Source organism: Diabrotica undecimpunctata, chromosome 8, assembly GCF_040954645.1.
Source record: "Diabrotica undecimpunctata isolate CICGRU chromosome 8, icDiaUnde3, whole genome shotgun sequence".
NCBI lineage: Eukaryota > Metazoa > Arthropoda > Insecta > Coleoptera > Chrysomelidae > Diabrotica > Diabrotica undecimpunctata.
The window spans coordinates 27,807,465-27,824,667 of NC_092810.1; the positions used below are offsets into that span (position 1 = coordinate 27,807,465).

General features: G+C 34.0%; 1 protein-coding gene across 2 annotated transcripts in view; it reads left to right on the forward strand.

Moving 5' to 3' along the window:
• LOC140447335 (putative inorganic phosphate cotransporter) overlaps positions 1-15,456 on the forward strand; it is a 71,794-nt gene extending 56,338 nt beyond the window's left edge. For both annotated transcript variants that reach the window (XM_072539938.1, XM_072539937.1), the window contains exons 2-8: positions 1,495-1,631; positions 3,859-4,177; positions 8,580-8,803; positions 10,229-10,378; positions 11,602-11,734; positions 14,796-15,052; positions 15,157-15,456. In XM_072539938.1, the coding sequence (XP_072396039.1) occupies positions 1,495-1,631; positions 3,859-4,177; positions 8,580-8,803; positions 10,229-10,378; positions 11,602-11,734; positions 14,796-15,052; positions 15,157-15,369 (1,433 nt within the window). In that variant the 3' untranslated portion in view covers positions 15,370-15,456. The remainder of the gene's footprint in view (positions 1-1,494; positions 1,632-3,858; positions 4,178-8,579; positions 8,804-10,228; positions 10,379-11,601; positions 11,735-14,795; positions 15,053-15,156) is intronic.
• The last annotated feature ends 1,747 nt before the right edge of the window (positions 15,457-17,203 follow it).

A 17,203-nucleotide genomic window follows, 5' to 3' on the forward strand; every position in this document is an offset into this window, starting at 1 on the left:
ATAGCACGGCTGTCAATACTTTTGTTTTTTAATATTTCTACAAGTTTTATATTGAACCTTATCAAATGCCTTTTCAAAATGTACAAAACAGAAGTGCATGTCAAGACATAACAACTGCACACCTGGCATCAAAGGATCCCGCTTTTTCCCACGGTCCGAAAAATTTTTCCACGCCCACGTGCCCCATCCTCTGCTAATGATTGTGTATGATTGTAAAAAAATTCAATTGGCATAATTCATAAATTATTATCAGCACAAAAGAAACACACTTACCCCGTTTTGTTGTGGTATCAGCTACAAACAGCGCAATTATATTTCGACGTAACGGTGGATGCTTGCACCACGAGGTCTTACTCACTTCTTATCCCACTTGTGTGAAATTTACAAAATCGCCTTCACACCCTATTTGAGAGACACAATAAATTAGACAAGTTCCTCAAAAAATTAATCTTTTCAAAGCCCTTATCTTGAGCGTTTTAGGGTAAAATAATGATTTCCCAGACGTGTGGTAATGTAATTGCAAGTTGGTCTCAGGTTTGACAAAAAAATATGAATATAGCAAATTTAAACGTGTGAAATTTAAAGAAGATAATGACGATAAACAATAAAATAACGAATTAAGATAAATAACTAAATAAGGTCATATATAAGCACCATTTTACTAAGTTTTCCAAATACAAACATTTTAACCTTTTTTGTATTTTAACCTTTAATTGTGGCTTATTCCCAGTTAAATAGTAATTAATTTAAAATGCCACAAGAAAATAGCTTCAGAACAAGTTTTCCAAACACCCCCATACTAACTACTATTGCCGATATATCGATCGGATAAATGGACCATCTCCAAGCTGTAATATGTAATAACTAAAATCCACAAGGAATCTACGTTCCTGTATTTGGCTGTATACCATATATTAAAAAATTTGCAGTTGCTTCCATAAAGTCCTCGTAGACACACCGTCTCAGGACTTGCAACTTCAACGTGGAGTCATATGTCGCCATGTTACCTAATCCAACGGTAACTTTAACATCCTGATTATTTATAAGATATAATGTCGAACAAATGTAACTAATTATTTGTTAACGGGTTTTTACCCATAAATTTAGTGGCTACATTCATGTACTCCTAGACACCGATGATGGAATGATGAATTCCGAAAACGTTTTGTCTAACACAGCCCGTTTGGGTTTTTAAATATATACCTTTTACAAAGGATTTTAAAATTTTTTAAGTAATAACTAGTTTTTTATTTAAATAAAAGTGCCAATGTGATATCAGGTGTTGTTTAAAAGGTCATAGGGATGAATAAAAATAGTTACCATGTATTAATTTTTTATACCAAACAAAATTAAGTTGATTTCGCTGCCGCCTTTTTCTAAGCTAACTCATACCCTTAAAATTTTTAAGGAACTACGTTTTTCTAAATTAGTTCCCTAGATAAAACTTTTTTCAAAACTTTCGTGATATATCACTAATTATTTTATTCTTTGTAGGCAGCTGGCTTGGCGTTCGACACATTCAATATGTAATGCTTTTCGTAGTTGTTAATATATGTTATGCTGTCAGATCAATACTGAGTATTGCGATTTTTGCCATGACAGCAGAAGATCCTCCGGATAAAAGTATACCGGTAAGTAAAACATTAAAATTGATATTAGGTCAGTAAAAAAAAGTAAAGTAATAATGATATTTGTGTAGAATATGTACTATTATGTACTAGTATATCCATTTTTGTCAAAAATGTTTTTAATAAAATTGAAAAATCATTTGAATCTTATCTGCCCATTAACTAATTCACCGCTGATAGCTAGAAAGTTAAAACAAACATACCGTGACGAATTTTAATATTTGTTGATAATATCCAGGTTTTTGGTCTCCTGTAAAATTTTTGAATTGTTTTGGCGGACTTTCCACCCTCACGCCCTCAATTATATAATTAAAAATTAATCCATACGACCATACTTCTTTACACAAAATGTGTCATTCTGAATTTATACTGTAACGAAACAATTTTGCTTACCACATAGGGTATAATTATAGGGTATTTGAAAACTGGGGACAGAAACTACTGGGGTGAAGATAGGGCAAGCAAAATCAACGATACTGTGCGAACGGCACTCAGGGTTTGTTTGGAGAGCTTGGTCGTGGATAAGTTGAATGACAATGGGGTTGGATTGGAGCAACTACAAAAATGGGTACTGACATCAATCTCCTGGAACAAATGGACAAACAAAACAAACAACAGGAAGGACCTCTAACAATTTAAAATGGACGCCGCTTCGAGGTACCAAATTATAACGATTACAACAACTTGTAACTATTGAAATAATTATTAGAAATACAAAAATGGTTAGGAGGATTTTCTAAAATAAAAAGACAAAATGGTTCGGAGAAATAAATTAAACATTTATTGTGTCTCACCACAAACAGTTACAAAAATACAGATTGCACAAAAAACACTATATTAATAGTTACAGAGATTTATACCAAAATAATAATGAAGAAAAAACTTACATAATTATGTCCCATAAACTTACAAATATTACTGGGCTATAAACTAATATGGGCAAACAAACTGGGCCAATAAAAAGTTATTGCAAATAAAAAATTATCTTTTGAAATAATGAAAGCTATTATTATTATTAAAAAAATGTCTGTCTTTACTTTAAGATTTAATCACAAAAGGTTACCTTGAATTTCACTAAATTTCACTCTGCATAATGTCTGGGGTCGGGAACTGGATATATTAGAATTTCTGAGAGAACTGGACTGGGAATTTCTCGACACATGAAGAAAAGGAAGTTGGGACACTGGAACACAAACTTTGGAAACTCCGCTTCTTAAAAACAGAAATAGGTACAGCTGGACACAATGGCAACATTTCAAATTTCAGTCCAATTGTAACTATAATTGAACTACTACTATGATATACTGCTACTGCTATACTCCACTACACACTAGATTTCCATGGAAAGGGCAAAGAATGAGAAAACCGTACAAATTCGACGTAGAATTTTGGAGATAACGCTGAGGCCCACCGCTCTCGATTACACCTCAGCGAGAGTGAACAATTATCTTTCCGGCAAAAACTTCTCAGCGATCTAAATGGAGGTTTATTTAAAACGCATATTTCGAGCGGTTTTATGACAAAGAATACCGAGGAAATATAAACAACTCTAAAAATGGTTCATTTTACTCGGCGACACTAAGAAAAATTTAAAAAATTACTTCGTCTTTTCATACGTACGAGGGGATTTCAATATATACTTCAAAGAATTTGCAAATGCTACAATACGGAAATTGTAATCTTTCCGAATCTAACAGAGTGGGATATGGATTAAACAAAAAAATTGGTGCTATAGAAATCAAGAAAATTGCAGCACGCATATCAACTCAGAATAATTGGACCACTTTTCTGCTACAATATTTGCTTCCTTTTTCAAATTATTGTCAGTACCTTTCTAATGTGTAAATAATATACGAAAAGAAATATTCACATATCGTCAACCATGCCATTCTATGACATTTGTTTCGCTATTTTTAGCCCTTCCTTATCAAATATAACACTTGAAAATAGATTCCATCATTTAATACTAATGCCAGAAAAATTATAAATTTGTTTTGCATATTAATAACTACCTCTCTTACTGCATCATTAATTACCAGATTTAAGTTATGAGCAGCACAGCGCACAGTTATGCGATAACCTATGAACCTATGCAGTATGAACCTTATGCTGTATATTACGCATTAGGTTCGATATCTTTTATTTGCCTTCCTTTGTTGATAAATTTATCCATAATTAAATAAACAGCGTAGCTTTTTTATATAGTAACCAATTTTTAATTGTATTTCAGACATATCCAGAATGGCTACCTTACAAGAACATAATGTTATCTTCATTCTTCTGGGGATACATATGTTTGCAGATTTTTGCAGGTGTACTAATCAAACATTATGGTCCCAAATGGTTCCTAGGAGGAGCCATTTTTATAGGCTGTCTGTTTTGTTGCCTGATTCCTGTACTTGGAGCTTGGATGGGCTACGGTGGTGTCATATTATGTAGAATCGTCACCGGATTGACTCAGGGTTTCCTGTTTCCAAGCATCCACTGCCTATTGAGCTCGTGGACACCGTTGCAAGATAGAGCTAAATTTGGAACTTTTGTTTATGCAGGTAAATATATTATCAGTTGTCCTAAAATAAATATTTAAATGTAAAAGCGTTTAAAGGTCAATGTCATGACGTCAAATAGTAACGTAAAGCTGCATTACCAAACCACAAAGTTTATTGTTTTGATAAGTTAATCAAATCAAAAATTTGGAAGTCAAAACAACATTTAGACTGTATCATTATTATAATATTTTGTGTTTATAAAAAAGATAATACAAATAGATCTGTGTTATATGATCTTATATCCGTGAGCATTTGATATGGTCGCAGTGGTCAACTGTGTATATATAACAATCAAATAACAAATATTATACAACGTAAATAAAACACATAATATATTTCTCAATGTCATATTTTATTTTATTTGATAGTTTTATTTGTCTAAACTACAAATTAATATTCAGCACAAATTTAACTAACAATCCTTTTTTCACAACATCAATTAATATAAGATTGACATTCAACATGGTGATATATATATATATATATATATATATATATATATATATATATATATAAAGTAATTAGGTATTATTGACTGACACATTATGTAAAATAAAGTTTTATTTTGAGGTTGCAGTCATTAATAGGGCAGGAAAGTGAAACTCTTTGTTCTTTAATCAAGCTTTCGCAAAATTTATTTGCTTCTTCAGGATATGCTAAAATATGGTATCAGTAAATACAATGAAATTAGAATTAAATAACATTATATAAAAATAGTATAAAAACTTACAACATGAGGTTAATCCATTAAATTTTTGCAACCTCAAAATAAAACTTTATTATATATATATTGATACGATTAGGGTTTATAGAAAATAATTTATAAGTTATATACTACATAATATTAGATATTTGGTTGTTTTAAATAAGTTATATACTAGAGAATTTTATAAAAATATATTTATGTGAGGGCATTTTAAGAAATTAGCATATAATAATTGTAAAAAGTTGCATTTTAGTAGTTATGATTTTGTAGATATATTTAAGTGAGCCATGTGACTAGGCAACACACTATACCCTCCATTCCAAGTGTCATTTTAAGAATTTTACGAATATAAGTGGGGTTATAGTTGTTTAAAATGTGTAGTTTATTAAATTAGAATGTTAAGTTACTAATTTAATTATATATTCTGATCTGAAAAGCCTAAATGTAAACAAAATTATCAATAAAAAATGAACGAATTCTCCAGAATGCAGAAATTGACCATTTTTTACGGTCGAACATTCTCGAAATAATGATTATGGCGGTGGATCGAACAGATATTTTTATCGAGAACATCTATATAGAAGTAATAGAACAAATTGGAACATGATCTCTTACCAGATGATTCTAGAATATCCAAAAAGATATAAATACCCGTGATTTGGATTCAAGATGGCAGTTTTTAGTCTAGTCAGAAGTCAGGCCAGTTTATTATGAAAGTTAGTAGACACATTTAGTTAGTGAAGTAAATTGTTCAGAATTTTCAAGAAGTCAGTCAGAAAAATTTAGTAAGAAATATGAAAGTTAGTTGGAGTCAGTGAATCAGTTACAAATAGTCCAATTGTTTAATATAGTGAGTTAAATGAAGATTAAAAATTATGCATATATTTAATGCACATTTATAATTATACACAAATAATTATTGAAGATTATAAAAGTATATTAGAAGAATATTGGATGGACATTGGAAGGAATTAAAATTATATTATGATTGGAGATTAGTATAAATCAACTTATAATAATTGGATATTGGTATATTGAAAAGAAGAATAAATATAAATGGTGTTTGCTGGTTTGCTTGGTGGTGTATAAATGCTGGTGAAGAAAACTATATCTTAAATTGGTAGAAGCTGATAATTGGAAAAAGTAATTTCACAAAAACAAGGATAACCGAAGTACGAAGACATTCAGTGATGATTAGAATCTATATAGTGGAAAACAGTTCATTTAGGCATTCAGTGAAAGAAAGGTACAAAATTTTGTTAATATAATTTAGTTAGTGTCATAACAATTTCAATTTTGAAGATAGTTTGTTTAAATTTTACATTGTCTATAGAATTTAATTAGTTTTATAAGAATGTCAATTTAAAGATAGTTTATTTTAAATTTACATTGGCTAGGTTAGATATATATGTGTGTTTCATAATAGTTATAATAAAGATAATTTAAAAAAGTACTTACAAACTAATTCTTTGAGAACCGCGATAAAAACCCTATATTATTAAAAAATACTCATTGCTCATCATTCAAACAAACAACACATCATAACAATATATATATATATATATATATATATATATATATATATATATATATATATATATATATATATATATACATTTGAGTGCAAAATAATAGACTCAAAATTATTTTGCGAAAGATTTTGCGAAAGTATATCTCCTGTTTCAATCTAAAAAGTGTAAATTTAAAAATATTTAGTGTACAATCATTAATCTCATTATTGAGTTTTAAAAAAGTTTTGTTTTTTGGTGAATCCGATGACTTATTGCAAGTAAATAATGTAACACGTAGAGAGGGGGTCAGAATTTAACTCATTGAAATCGACACGCACCGACTTAACACGTTCGGTTAACATCGTACGTTTTAATTTCCATAGCAACCCACTAATACATCAGCAGTAGCATTATTGTGAGAAGGCCTGAGTCAGAGGACTGTGGCAAATCGACTACATTTAAGCCAATCTGCTGTGTCCCGAGTGTATCGTCGATACCAAGATACTGACTGGTGATTATGTCCGCCACTAAGGAGGAGGCCGTAAACGAATAACAACGGAGAGAGACGATCGATTTCTTGTATCGAAATCCCTGAGAAATCTACATTTAACTGGTGCTAATCTCAAAGAAGAGCTTAGAGAGGTCTGAGGTGTAGTTACCAATGTTTTGACGGTCAGAAGGAGACTGAAGGCAGCCGAGCTGACACCAAAAAGAGCAGCTACGAGTCAAAAACTAACTGCAGTCCAGAAGAAAAGCCGATTAGAATTTGCTCGAGAACATCTGGATTGGGACGACTATCAATGGAGTCAGGTATTATTCTCCGACGAAAGTATGAATACCTACATGGCAACGAATTGGCGTCGAGTCTATAGAAGGCCAGGAAAGCGATTTGCTCAATATTGTATACGAGAAAATTGTGTCATATGGAGACGGTTCTTGTATGTTTTGGGCAGGCATTTCCATGGATAAAAAAACCGAGTTGGTTTTCGTGCCTGGTGGATCACGTTGGGGAGTTTTAACGGCGGATCGTTATATCAGAGACATTTTGGAGGAACATGTGGTTCCATACGCAGGATTTATTGGTGATGCCATTATTTTAATGCACGATAAGGCACGATGCCATACCACACGAGTCACCACCACCTATCTGACTAAGATCGGTATACCTACAATAAATTGGTCTGCGTTGAGCGCGGACATAAATCCAATAGAGCATGTTTGGGATGAGCTTAAACGAAGGGTCCAGGATATAAATCGTGCACCTAGGAGCATAATGGAATCGAGAGCTGAGCTTAATGATGAATGGGAAGCAATGCCTCAAGAATTTATTATAAAAGTCATCCGATCCATGCGAAATCGATTTGTAAAGTGTAATTAGGAGTAGGGGTGATAATATCACATACTGAAAAATAAAGAAATTCATTTCTTAATTGATGATTTTTTTGTTCATAACGTCTCTCTTGCGTTAGTTCCAATGATGAATATTTAGGAAACTCTGTTCCTATTGCATATTGTTTGTATAATGCGTCTTCCAAATAATGCAATAGCAGTTTTTGTAAGTTCAATAATAAAGTTATTGTTTGCACATTACATCTTTTTATTTTCATACTTCTTACATTGAAACAGAAGGTGTAATCTCAAATATCACTTTTGAGTCGATTGTTTTGCACTCAAGTGTATATATATACATAAAAATCCCGTGGCACGGTGTTTGTCCAAGCTAATATTCAAAAACCACTGAACCAATTGCAATAAAATTTTGTGAAAGTGTATTTGTTGGTCCAACTTAGGAGATAGGATATTTTTGATCTCGATGAATGACCATTATTTTTTTAATTGTAATTTTAAAATGTTTTATACGACTTCACCTCTACAGTTTTAGTTCATTTGATTCATATAGTTATAAAATATCATATGTAAAATGGCGTTTAACACACATCATTTTGTCTTTATAACTTTTTTTATAATAAATCGAGAACAACTAAATCGATTTGGCCAATTTTGGTTTTAAAATATTTGAAATCCTATGAAGGTCTAATGGGTGAGAAAATATGATGAGATTATAAGAAAAATAGTAGAAGCAACAGCTTTATTTTTCTAGACAAATAGTTACATTTTACTCTTATACAAAATGTTTTATACGATGTACCTTTACCAATCACCAACCAAATATTTCTTTCTTTAGGTGGTCCGTTGGGAAATGTCATTTCCATGCCAATAGCAGGCTTCATATCGAACTCACACTTGGGATGGCCAGCAGTTTTCTACTTGTTTGGAGCCTTGGGTATAGCTTGGTCAGTAGTGTGGTGTATTATCGGATCAGATTCTCCTTCTAAACACAAGTCGATATCTGAGGAGGAAGTACAATACATCGAACAAAATATGGAACCACGAGACAAAGATGAAAAGGTAAATGAGTTTATTTATTGAAGAGAAGCTTTTATGCTGGCGTTGAATTACTTTTTCTTTATAGTAAAATGCTCACAGAAGTAGCACCATGAAACACGAAATAGCGGTTCGTGGTTCGCAGTCACAGTTAACAGTTAAAAAGTCCATTTTCGCGTCGAGGAGTGTCCGTTATACAACATGTAAACTTTTTCAATTTTATTAGAATCCAAAAAAAAAAGATTAATAATAAAACTACTATCTTCAATTTTAAAAATATTATTTAAATTTTGAAAATGCAGAAAACATAGCATGAAGCTTCGCGCTAGTCCACAGTACCGTAGCCTACTGTAGCACTTTTTTTTAGTTTCTCAAACTTACCTCGATTATTTAAGATCCAGTTTAAGCCCCTTCTTGTTTAACCTACTCATGGCCAAAATTATAAACAAAGTAACATCTCTCAATCTCAGATACAGAATGGGCAACAACAGAATTGGTATGGTGTGTTACGCAGATGATGCAGCAATTATTGCCAAATCAGAAGATGATCTTCAGAGACAGCTCTTTTAGTTTTTTCAATAAACCGCCAACTAAATATGACCATTTCTACCAACAAAACTAAATGTATGACAATAGCAAAAGATCCGCTCAGATGTAAGTTAGTGGTTGAGAACAACCCCATAGAACAGGTGATGCAATTCAGATATCTGGGCATAGATATATCAAGCACACACGACCCAGTAAAGGACCTAAGGAGTTAGATCAACAAAGCATCCGCATTGTCGGGATGTCTGTGGGAGATAGTCTGTTCTAATCCGTATATGCGCACAGATAGTAAAATTAGAATCTACAAGACTTGCATACGACCGATCATGATATATGGCATAGAAGTGCGCGAAGATACCAATAAAACGAAACAGATGTTAAGGGTTGTCAAAATGAAAACCCTAAGAACAATAGTGGGCAAAACAAGAAGAGACGGGGTGAGAAATACAAACGTCAGAGAGCAGTGCAAAATTCAAGATATTGTAAGATGGGGAAGGCAGCGTAATAGGATGTGGTACAATCATGTAAGACGAATGGATGAGAATAGACTCCCAAAAATTGTCCTAGAAAACAACCCCCCAGTTCAAGACCTCCCGGAAGACCACCTAAAAGATGGAGGGATAGTTGGCAATCTACCTCCCAGGAAATTAACCAGAGGCAGCTTCAGAATTAAACAGATCGAAAGATCTCCAAGTAGTAGAAGAAGAAGAAGAAGAAGACCTCGATTATGTTGCAATGGAACTGTAGATTGGGTAATTTATCTCGCCATCCTACTGCAAAATTTGTACAATATATTTAGAGATAGAAGTTATCTACAACATTATATATTTTATTCTTTGTTTTGATATTTCCTTCCTGTATTTCAATAATTTTAGAAATTCTAACAAACGTTTTATATTTTAGGTAGAACCCACTCCATGGAAAGCCATTTTGACTTCTCTACCAGTTTGGGCGATTTTGATTTCACACTGCGGCCAGAACTTCGGCTTCTGGACTCTTCTCACAGAAATTCCTTCGTATATGAATCACATTCTAAATTTCGACCTGAAATCGGTAAGAATATTTTTTTAAATAGTTGGTACTGCATATAGGTACATATATATCAGACCATACAACATTGTCGCTCAACCTTTTTCAGGATTGAAAAAGAACTTATACTTCACAGTCCTGTTTACGATTTATCTGTAGCGATTATCTCCATTCTTTTTTCTACAATTCTGCTGATATGTTTATTCCACTCATTTTTTCTATTTAGGATAAAACCATTAATGTATTTCTTACATATTCCTTATGCTTTCACTTGTTTCCCTGTCTAGAAGAAAAGTCTTTCCAGCTATGTTACAATTAGGTATATGTAGTATATAATTGCTGGAGGAAAATTAAACACTCTTTATGCGTCAGGAACGACTGACGCTAGGATTCATGGTTGCCTACTTTAAGCTCTATATATGCCTTTCTTACATCGTTTTTAGTTCTTCCGAAAACAATGATATCACCAGCAAGGTAAAGGATTGGCATATAATTGTTATATATTGAATCAGTCATTGTGATTTGCTTCTTTCTGTATCAATATATTAAGAAATTTTTATACTATGTTTTTGTTTAATAAAGGCAACTCCTGGGGAATTTTTCTGTAGTGATGTAAATATTTGGAAAAGGGTTAATATACTACGTGACATAGAAAACAAACACCCAATAATACGGAATATATTACAGTAATTTTTTTGTATGTACATGTCTGTAGAGTTAGGTAAGCAATATTGATCAAAATTTCAAAATCCAACTATTGAGACAAATATAAAAAAAGAATAATGTATGGGGTTTCTACGATGTCTTCAGCACTCAGAAATGCATCTGGACATACTCTAATGACATGATCAATAATTCCTCTTGAAATACCCCATCACAGGCTACTTGTATCTTGTACCGCTAGAGTCTGTGGAGAATGAGGTAAACGGATAAAGGTCGAGACGTGTTCAATCTAGGAAAGGAAATGTTCAATCGAGGAAAGTTCGGGAGATCTAGGAGGCCACGGCAATAAATTCACTTGATTGTCTTCAAAATGAGCCAACGTAATTTTGGTTATATGCGGTCACGCATTATCTTGTTGTAAAAGAGTCATACTAATTCTTTAACCTTTTTATGTGTATTAAATAACCATCTTTTTGTTGAAGCTCTTCAATTCTATTTTTGCAGAGCTGCAACAAAAACATGGCTGCTTCAATTTCTTTGGTTCCATTTTAATATATTTATTTTTATAAAATGTCTGTTTTTAGAATAGCACACTTTCTTCGTTGCCTTACTTAACGAATTGGATCTTGAGTCTGTTTATGAGTCCTATAGCAGACTTTATAATAATTAAGAAATATGCCAACGTGGGACAGAGTAGGAAAATATTCAACACGATAGGTAAGTTATTGCCCGTTTATTCTTATGTTCTGTTTGCTAGTTAAGAAGTGGACAAAACAAATAATGTGAAACACCAACCAAAAGACATAAAAAAAGACCAAACTACTTAAAAGACATTAAGTTTCATTTTTTCTTTAATGTTGGACAGTTGGTGTTAGTGGGAATTTAATTTCTCCGCCAATTCAGGAGATACAAATAAATTTGATTTGCGTCTTGATTCCACTTCTATTTCAAAAGATAATAACTTTAACTTACACTTAAAATTTTCACTAAAACTACAAAAATCCACTATCACATTTGAAGCTATTCGTCTTGTTGTGTTGCTGCCTATTTATAATTAAGTCATTTTCGTGGGATTACTCCTTTTAGCACCGTCTTAGTCCGAGGGTCCGAGGACCTTAGTCACAAAACGATGTGAAAGAAGGAATAAACAAATTAAAAAACAGGAAGTCACCAGGAGAAGATCAAATACCAAATGAACTCTTAAAATATGCAGGTGATCACCTTGTACAACAACTGCAACTCTTTATTAATAAAATAATCACCACGAACAGAATACCAATTGAATGGAGGAGAGCGATCATGGTGATGTTCTTCAAAAACGGAGATAAGAAAGACCCCAATAATTATCGAGCAATAAATCTATTAAATACAACACTCAAATTAACAACAAGAATAATAGCGACAAAATAAACGAACGAATATCTCTGCAAGAGGAACAGCAAGGATTCTGGACAGGAAGATCATGCACGGATGCAGTTTTTGTAATAAGACAAATAAAAGAAAAGTCGCTGGAATACAACAAACCAGCATATATGTGCCTGATAGATTTGAAGAAAGCGTTTGATAGAGTGAGAATTCGGGACGCGATACATTTATTATATTAAAAGGGAATATCACTGGATATAGTAAAAACCATTGAGAATATATATAAAGATAACATAGCTATGATAAGATGTAAAGAAAAACTATCGCAACCTATCAAATATGAAACAGGCATTAGACAAGGAGATTCGCTGAGTGAATTAATATTTAATCTGATAATGGATGAAATCATAAAGAAAGTTAAAAAAGAAGAGGATATAGAATGGGAGAAAAGGAAATAAGGATAATATGCTACGCCGACGACGCCATAATAACAGCCGAAAATGAAGATGACCTACAAAAATTAATTAAAGAATTCGAAGATACGGTGCTCATATACAACATGGAGATCTCAACAGAGAAAACTAAAGCAATAGTGATAACAGCGGAACCGAGACGATGTAAACTAGTCGTAAATAACAAAATAATAGAACAAGTGATGGAAACTGAATACTTGGGAATAAAACTGTCAAGCTGCGGAAAAGTGGAAGAAGAAGTACAAAAACAAGTGAGCATGGCAAACAGAGCAGCAGGATGTCTCAACAACACAATCTGGAGAAACAAATACCTCACAACGCAAACGAAAACCAGGATATATAAATCAACAATAAGACCGATAATGACGTACACAGCGGAAACAAGAACAGATACGGCGAAAACACAAAGACTACTGGAAACAACAGAAATGAAAGTCTTACGAAAAATAACAAACCAAACTCTAGGCAGAGTAAGAAGTGAGGAAATACGAGCGAGATGTGGTATAGAGGAAATAAACGCGTGGACCAAAAGAAGAAAACTGGAATGGAATCAACACATCGAAAGAATGACAGAAAATAGAATAGTACGAATAGCAAGAGACAAATCGCCAAATGGAAGATCATTGGGACGACCGAGGAAAAGATGGTCAGACAACGTCAATTGACGCTAAAAACTTAAGTAAAACAGGCATTAAGCGTATGTATAAAGTAGGAAGAAGAAGAAGGAGAAGCACCATCTTCTTGATTTGTCAAATATTTTGGAAGTCCTGAAAATATTTTCGGAACAGCATTTTTTCTAAGAGTAGGTCTTTTTCTTGGAAAAGTTTTTAACGCACCGTCAGCAGAATGCATAATATAAACACAAACAGATATTTTCAAAGGCTTTCTGTTCACTGTTGCCAAATTTTAATGTAATAGACTGATCATTACGACGGCCATGGTTAGCAGTGACCAGAGATTAGATACTTACACAGGCCAATACGAAGATGCCCCGTCACTTGAAGAGAAGGATGCCGAGGAAAATATATGAACTATCTAGCAGAAGAGTGACGCAAGATTTACTAAGAGTAGCTACCTATTTTGTTTCTTCAAAGATTGTTTATAGTGTAGCGTAGCAAAATTCGCAATCAAGAGGCGAATAGAGATAGCGAGACAATCGTTACAGGAGAATGTGGAAAATACCATGGACAGAAAGAGTAACAAATCAAGATGTTCTTTTGAAGATGGGGAAGGAATGCGAAGTCATAAAAACCATACAAACGAAAAAACTGGAATATCTGGGACACATAATGAGAGGAGAAAAGTACTCTCTGCTTAGACTCATAATCCAAGGAAAAATCTCGGGAAAGAGAAATGTGGGACGTAGGAGGATTTCCTGGTTGCGAAATTTAAGGGAGTGGTATGGGTGCAGTTCAATACAGTTGTTCAGAGCTGCAGCCAACAAAGTAAAGATTGCTATGATGGTAGCCAACCTCCGATAGGAGACGGTACTGCAAGAAGAAGAAGTAGCAAAATTTAAGTGTGTCCTACTTGACTGAGATGTCAAACAAGTGGATAAGGAATGATCTCTAAGAATGATGTGCTCTGGCCAGTCTAGTAAATAGTAAGGCTGCAAGAAGAAGACTACGAAGTAAACTAAGTGTGTTAAACAATTATATTATTGTCCTCCTTGTCGCCCTTTATACATCAAGTGTAGTTTACGAAAGAGAGGATAATAAGCTAGTGCTATGCCCGTTATCCAGACGTTTTCTAGCGCCAACACAAGGTATAAAACCGGGCCTTGTGCGTGATAGTCAAACATTCTTCAATTTGACCTATCCGGCTTGCCGATTAAACATTCATGTAAAGATAAATAAAAATAATGAAGGTGATTCGCTGTTTTATCCTTCTGTGTTATTTATAAACAAATGCTGAAATATTTTTTTCTTCATATTTTTTAGGTTTGTGGATCCCAGCTTTGGCTCTAATCTCTCTAACATTTGTGGACCGTGACAATAGAGTTGCAGCTATTATATTGTTAACAATTGCAGTAGGATTCAACTCTGCTGTTTATTCTGGCTACAACGTCAATCACTTAGATATATCTCCTGTCCATGCAGGAACTTTGATGGCCTTGACAAATTCTGTTTCGAATATTTTCTCTCTAATTTCTCCATTAGTTGTAGACGCAATTATAGCCGCAACAGGATACCAAGAGGTAAACAAACTATTTCTCGACACTTAACGTTTTTGTTTATGAATTAGTAAAAATTAATAATTTTATGCACACGAGATAATTATTTTAATTCTTGCAATTTTTAGACTCAAAAGCAGTTATGGACATTCGTTTTCTGTATAGCAGCAGGTATCTACATCATATCAGGTTCTTTCTATGACATATTTGCATCTGGAGAAGTCCAATCGTGGAATACCTCCAAAACGTATGTGGATCCTGAAAGTCAAAAGCCAGAGAAGCAGTACGAAGCTGAAGTATTCGAAGACATTCAACTTAGAAAAGTTGAAAATGGAATATAAGTGATCTAATTTATTATTTTGTAAATTATATTTAATGTTTTGTTATTGTAAATAAATTGATCCGTTTAAGGATGTTAAAAAAGATAAGGTTGAGTTTTTAATAGAATTTTTGTTTTGATTTGAACAGAATTGTGACTCTTTCTGCTCTTCGCTGTACTCCCTGCTGTCTTCTAAACCCTCTACTCTGTTATATTCTCCCCTCCTACTATTTGCTCTATTATCTCCTCTATATTATTTCCTCTACAGTCCCTTCTACACTTCCTTCACTACACACTTAATCTCTACACTCTTTTGTCCACACTATACCCTGTACACTATCTCATTACACAACCTTCTCTGCACCCTCTCTTCTGCTTTACGATCTTCCCTACGCTTGCACACAGCCCTTCTACACTCTCACACTAAAACCTTTCATCTTCCTGCAGGATCTCTACCCTCAATATTTTTCCTTTAGTATCTGTCCCCTTTACACTCTTTTTACACACTTCTCTATGTCCACCCCTCGACGCTTTGCCCTTTGTACTCTTTCCTCTATACTCTCAGCTTCGCTCTCCTCACTACACTCTGCTCCTACCTCTACCTTCTCCTCTACACTCGCCATTACACTCTCCCCTACACTGTCTCATACACACTCTCCATTTACAGTCTCTCCTCAACACGCTCCCCTTGACTATCACTATCTTCTCTGCATGTCAACCCTCTACACTCCCTCGTTTGCACTCTCACGTTAACACTGTATATTCTCTCATTTACCGTCTTACCTCTACACTCTCTCCTCTATAATCTCTCCTATGCACCCTCTCATGTACAATCCTCTATTCCACTCTAACCTACCTCATCTAAACTTGCTTTCCTACACACTTCTAACCTCTAGCCCCACGTCACTAAACTTCTCATCAACATTCTCTCCAATACTCCCTTTCTTCTACTCACCTCTCAACACGCTCCCCTCTACTACTACTATCTTCTCTGCATGTCAACCCTCTACACTCCGTCGTTTGCACTCTCGCGTTAACACTGTATATTCTCTCATTTACCGTCTTACCTCTACACTCTCCCCTCTATAATCTCTCCTATGCACCCTCTCATGTACAATCCTCTACTCCACTCTAACCTACCGCATCTAAACTTTCTCTCCTACACACTTACTTCTAACCTCTAGCCCCACGTCACTAAACTTCTCATCAACATTCTCTCCAATACTCCCTTTCTTCTACTCACCTCTCTACTCTATCTCCTCTACACTCATCTTACTACACTCTCTTCTTCACTCTGCTATACTCACTCCTCTACTTACATTATCTCGTCCACACTCTCTTCCTATTACACTGGAATTATTTCTTTCTAGCATTTCGTTTAACTTCTCAAGTGGTCTCCTGTGGTCGATGGTTGTTTTATGCCGAAATTACAGATCGTTCATTTGGCCGTTTTCAGTAGAGCTCTGGATTCGTCACACTATTGTATGATTGCATTTTGTTAAGTTATCTTGAGAGATACGCTTCAGCGAAATAAGCAAGAATAGCAAGGTACCTGATCAATTCATACAATCATAGTAAACGTTGACTTCGTCGATTGAAGATGTGTCTCAAGTACTTAGCATTTAAAGTAACTGGAATCTTTTCGATAAACTACAATATTTTAGTTCCAGCGTTATTCTTGGTATTCTGACAAGAACAGATGTGTCATATGTGTGAACAGATGTGATTTATTATATCTTGTTTATAATTATTATCTATAATTATTGTTTTGCCATTGATTATGATTCCTGCGCTATTGCCTTTAAGAGCCTCTGCAAAGATGTTTTCCTTTGTACATATTAAAGAGAAGTGGTCGG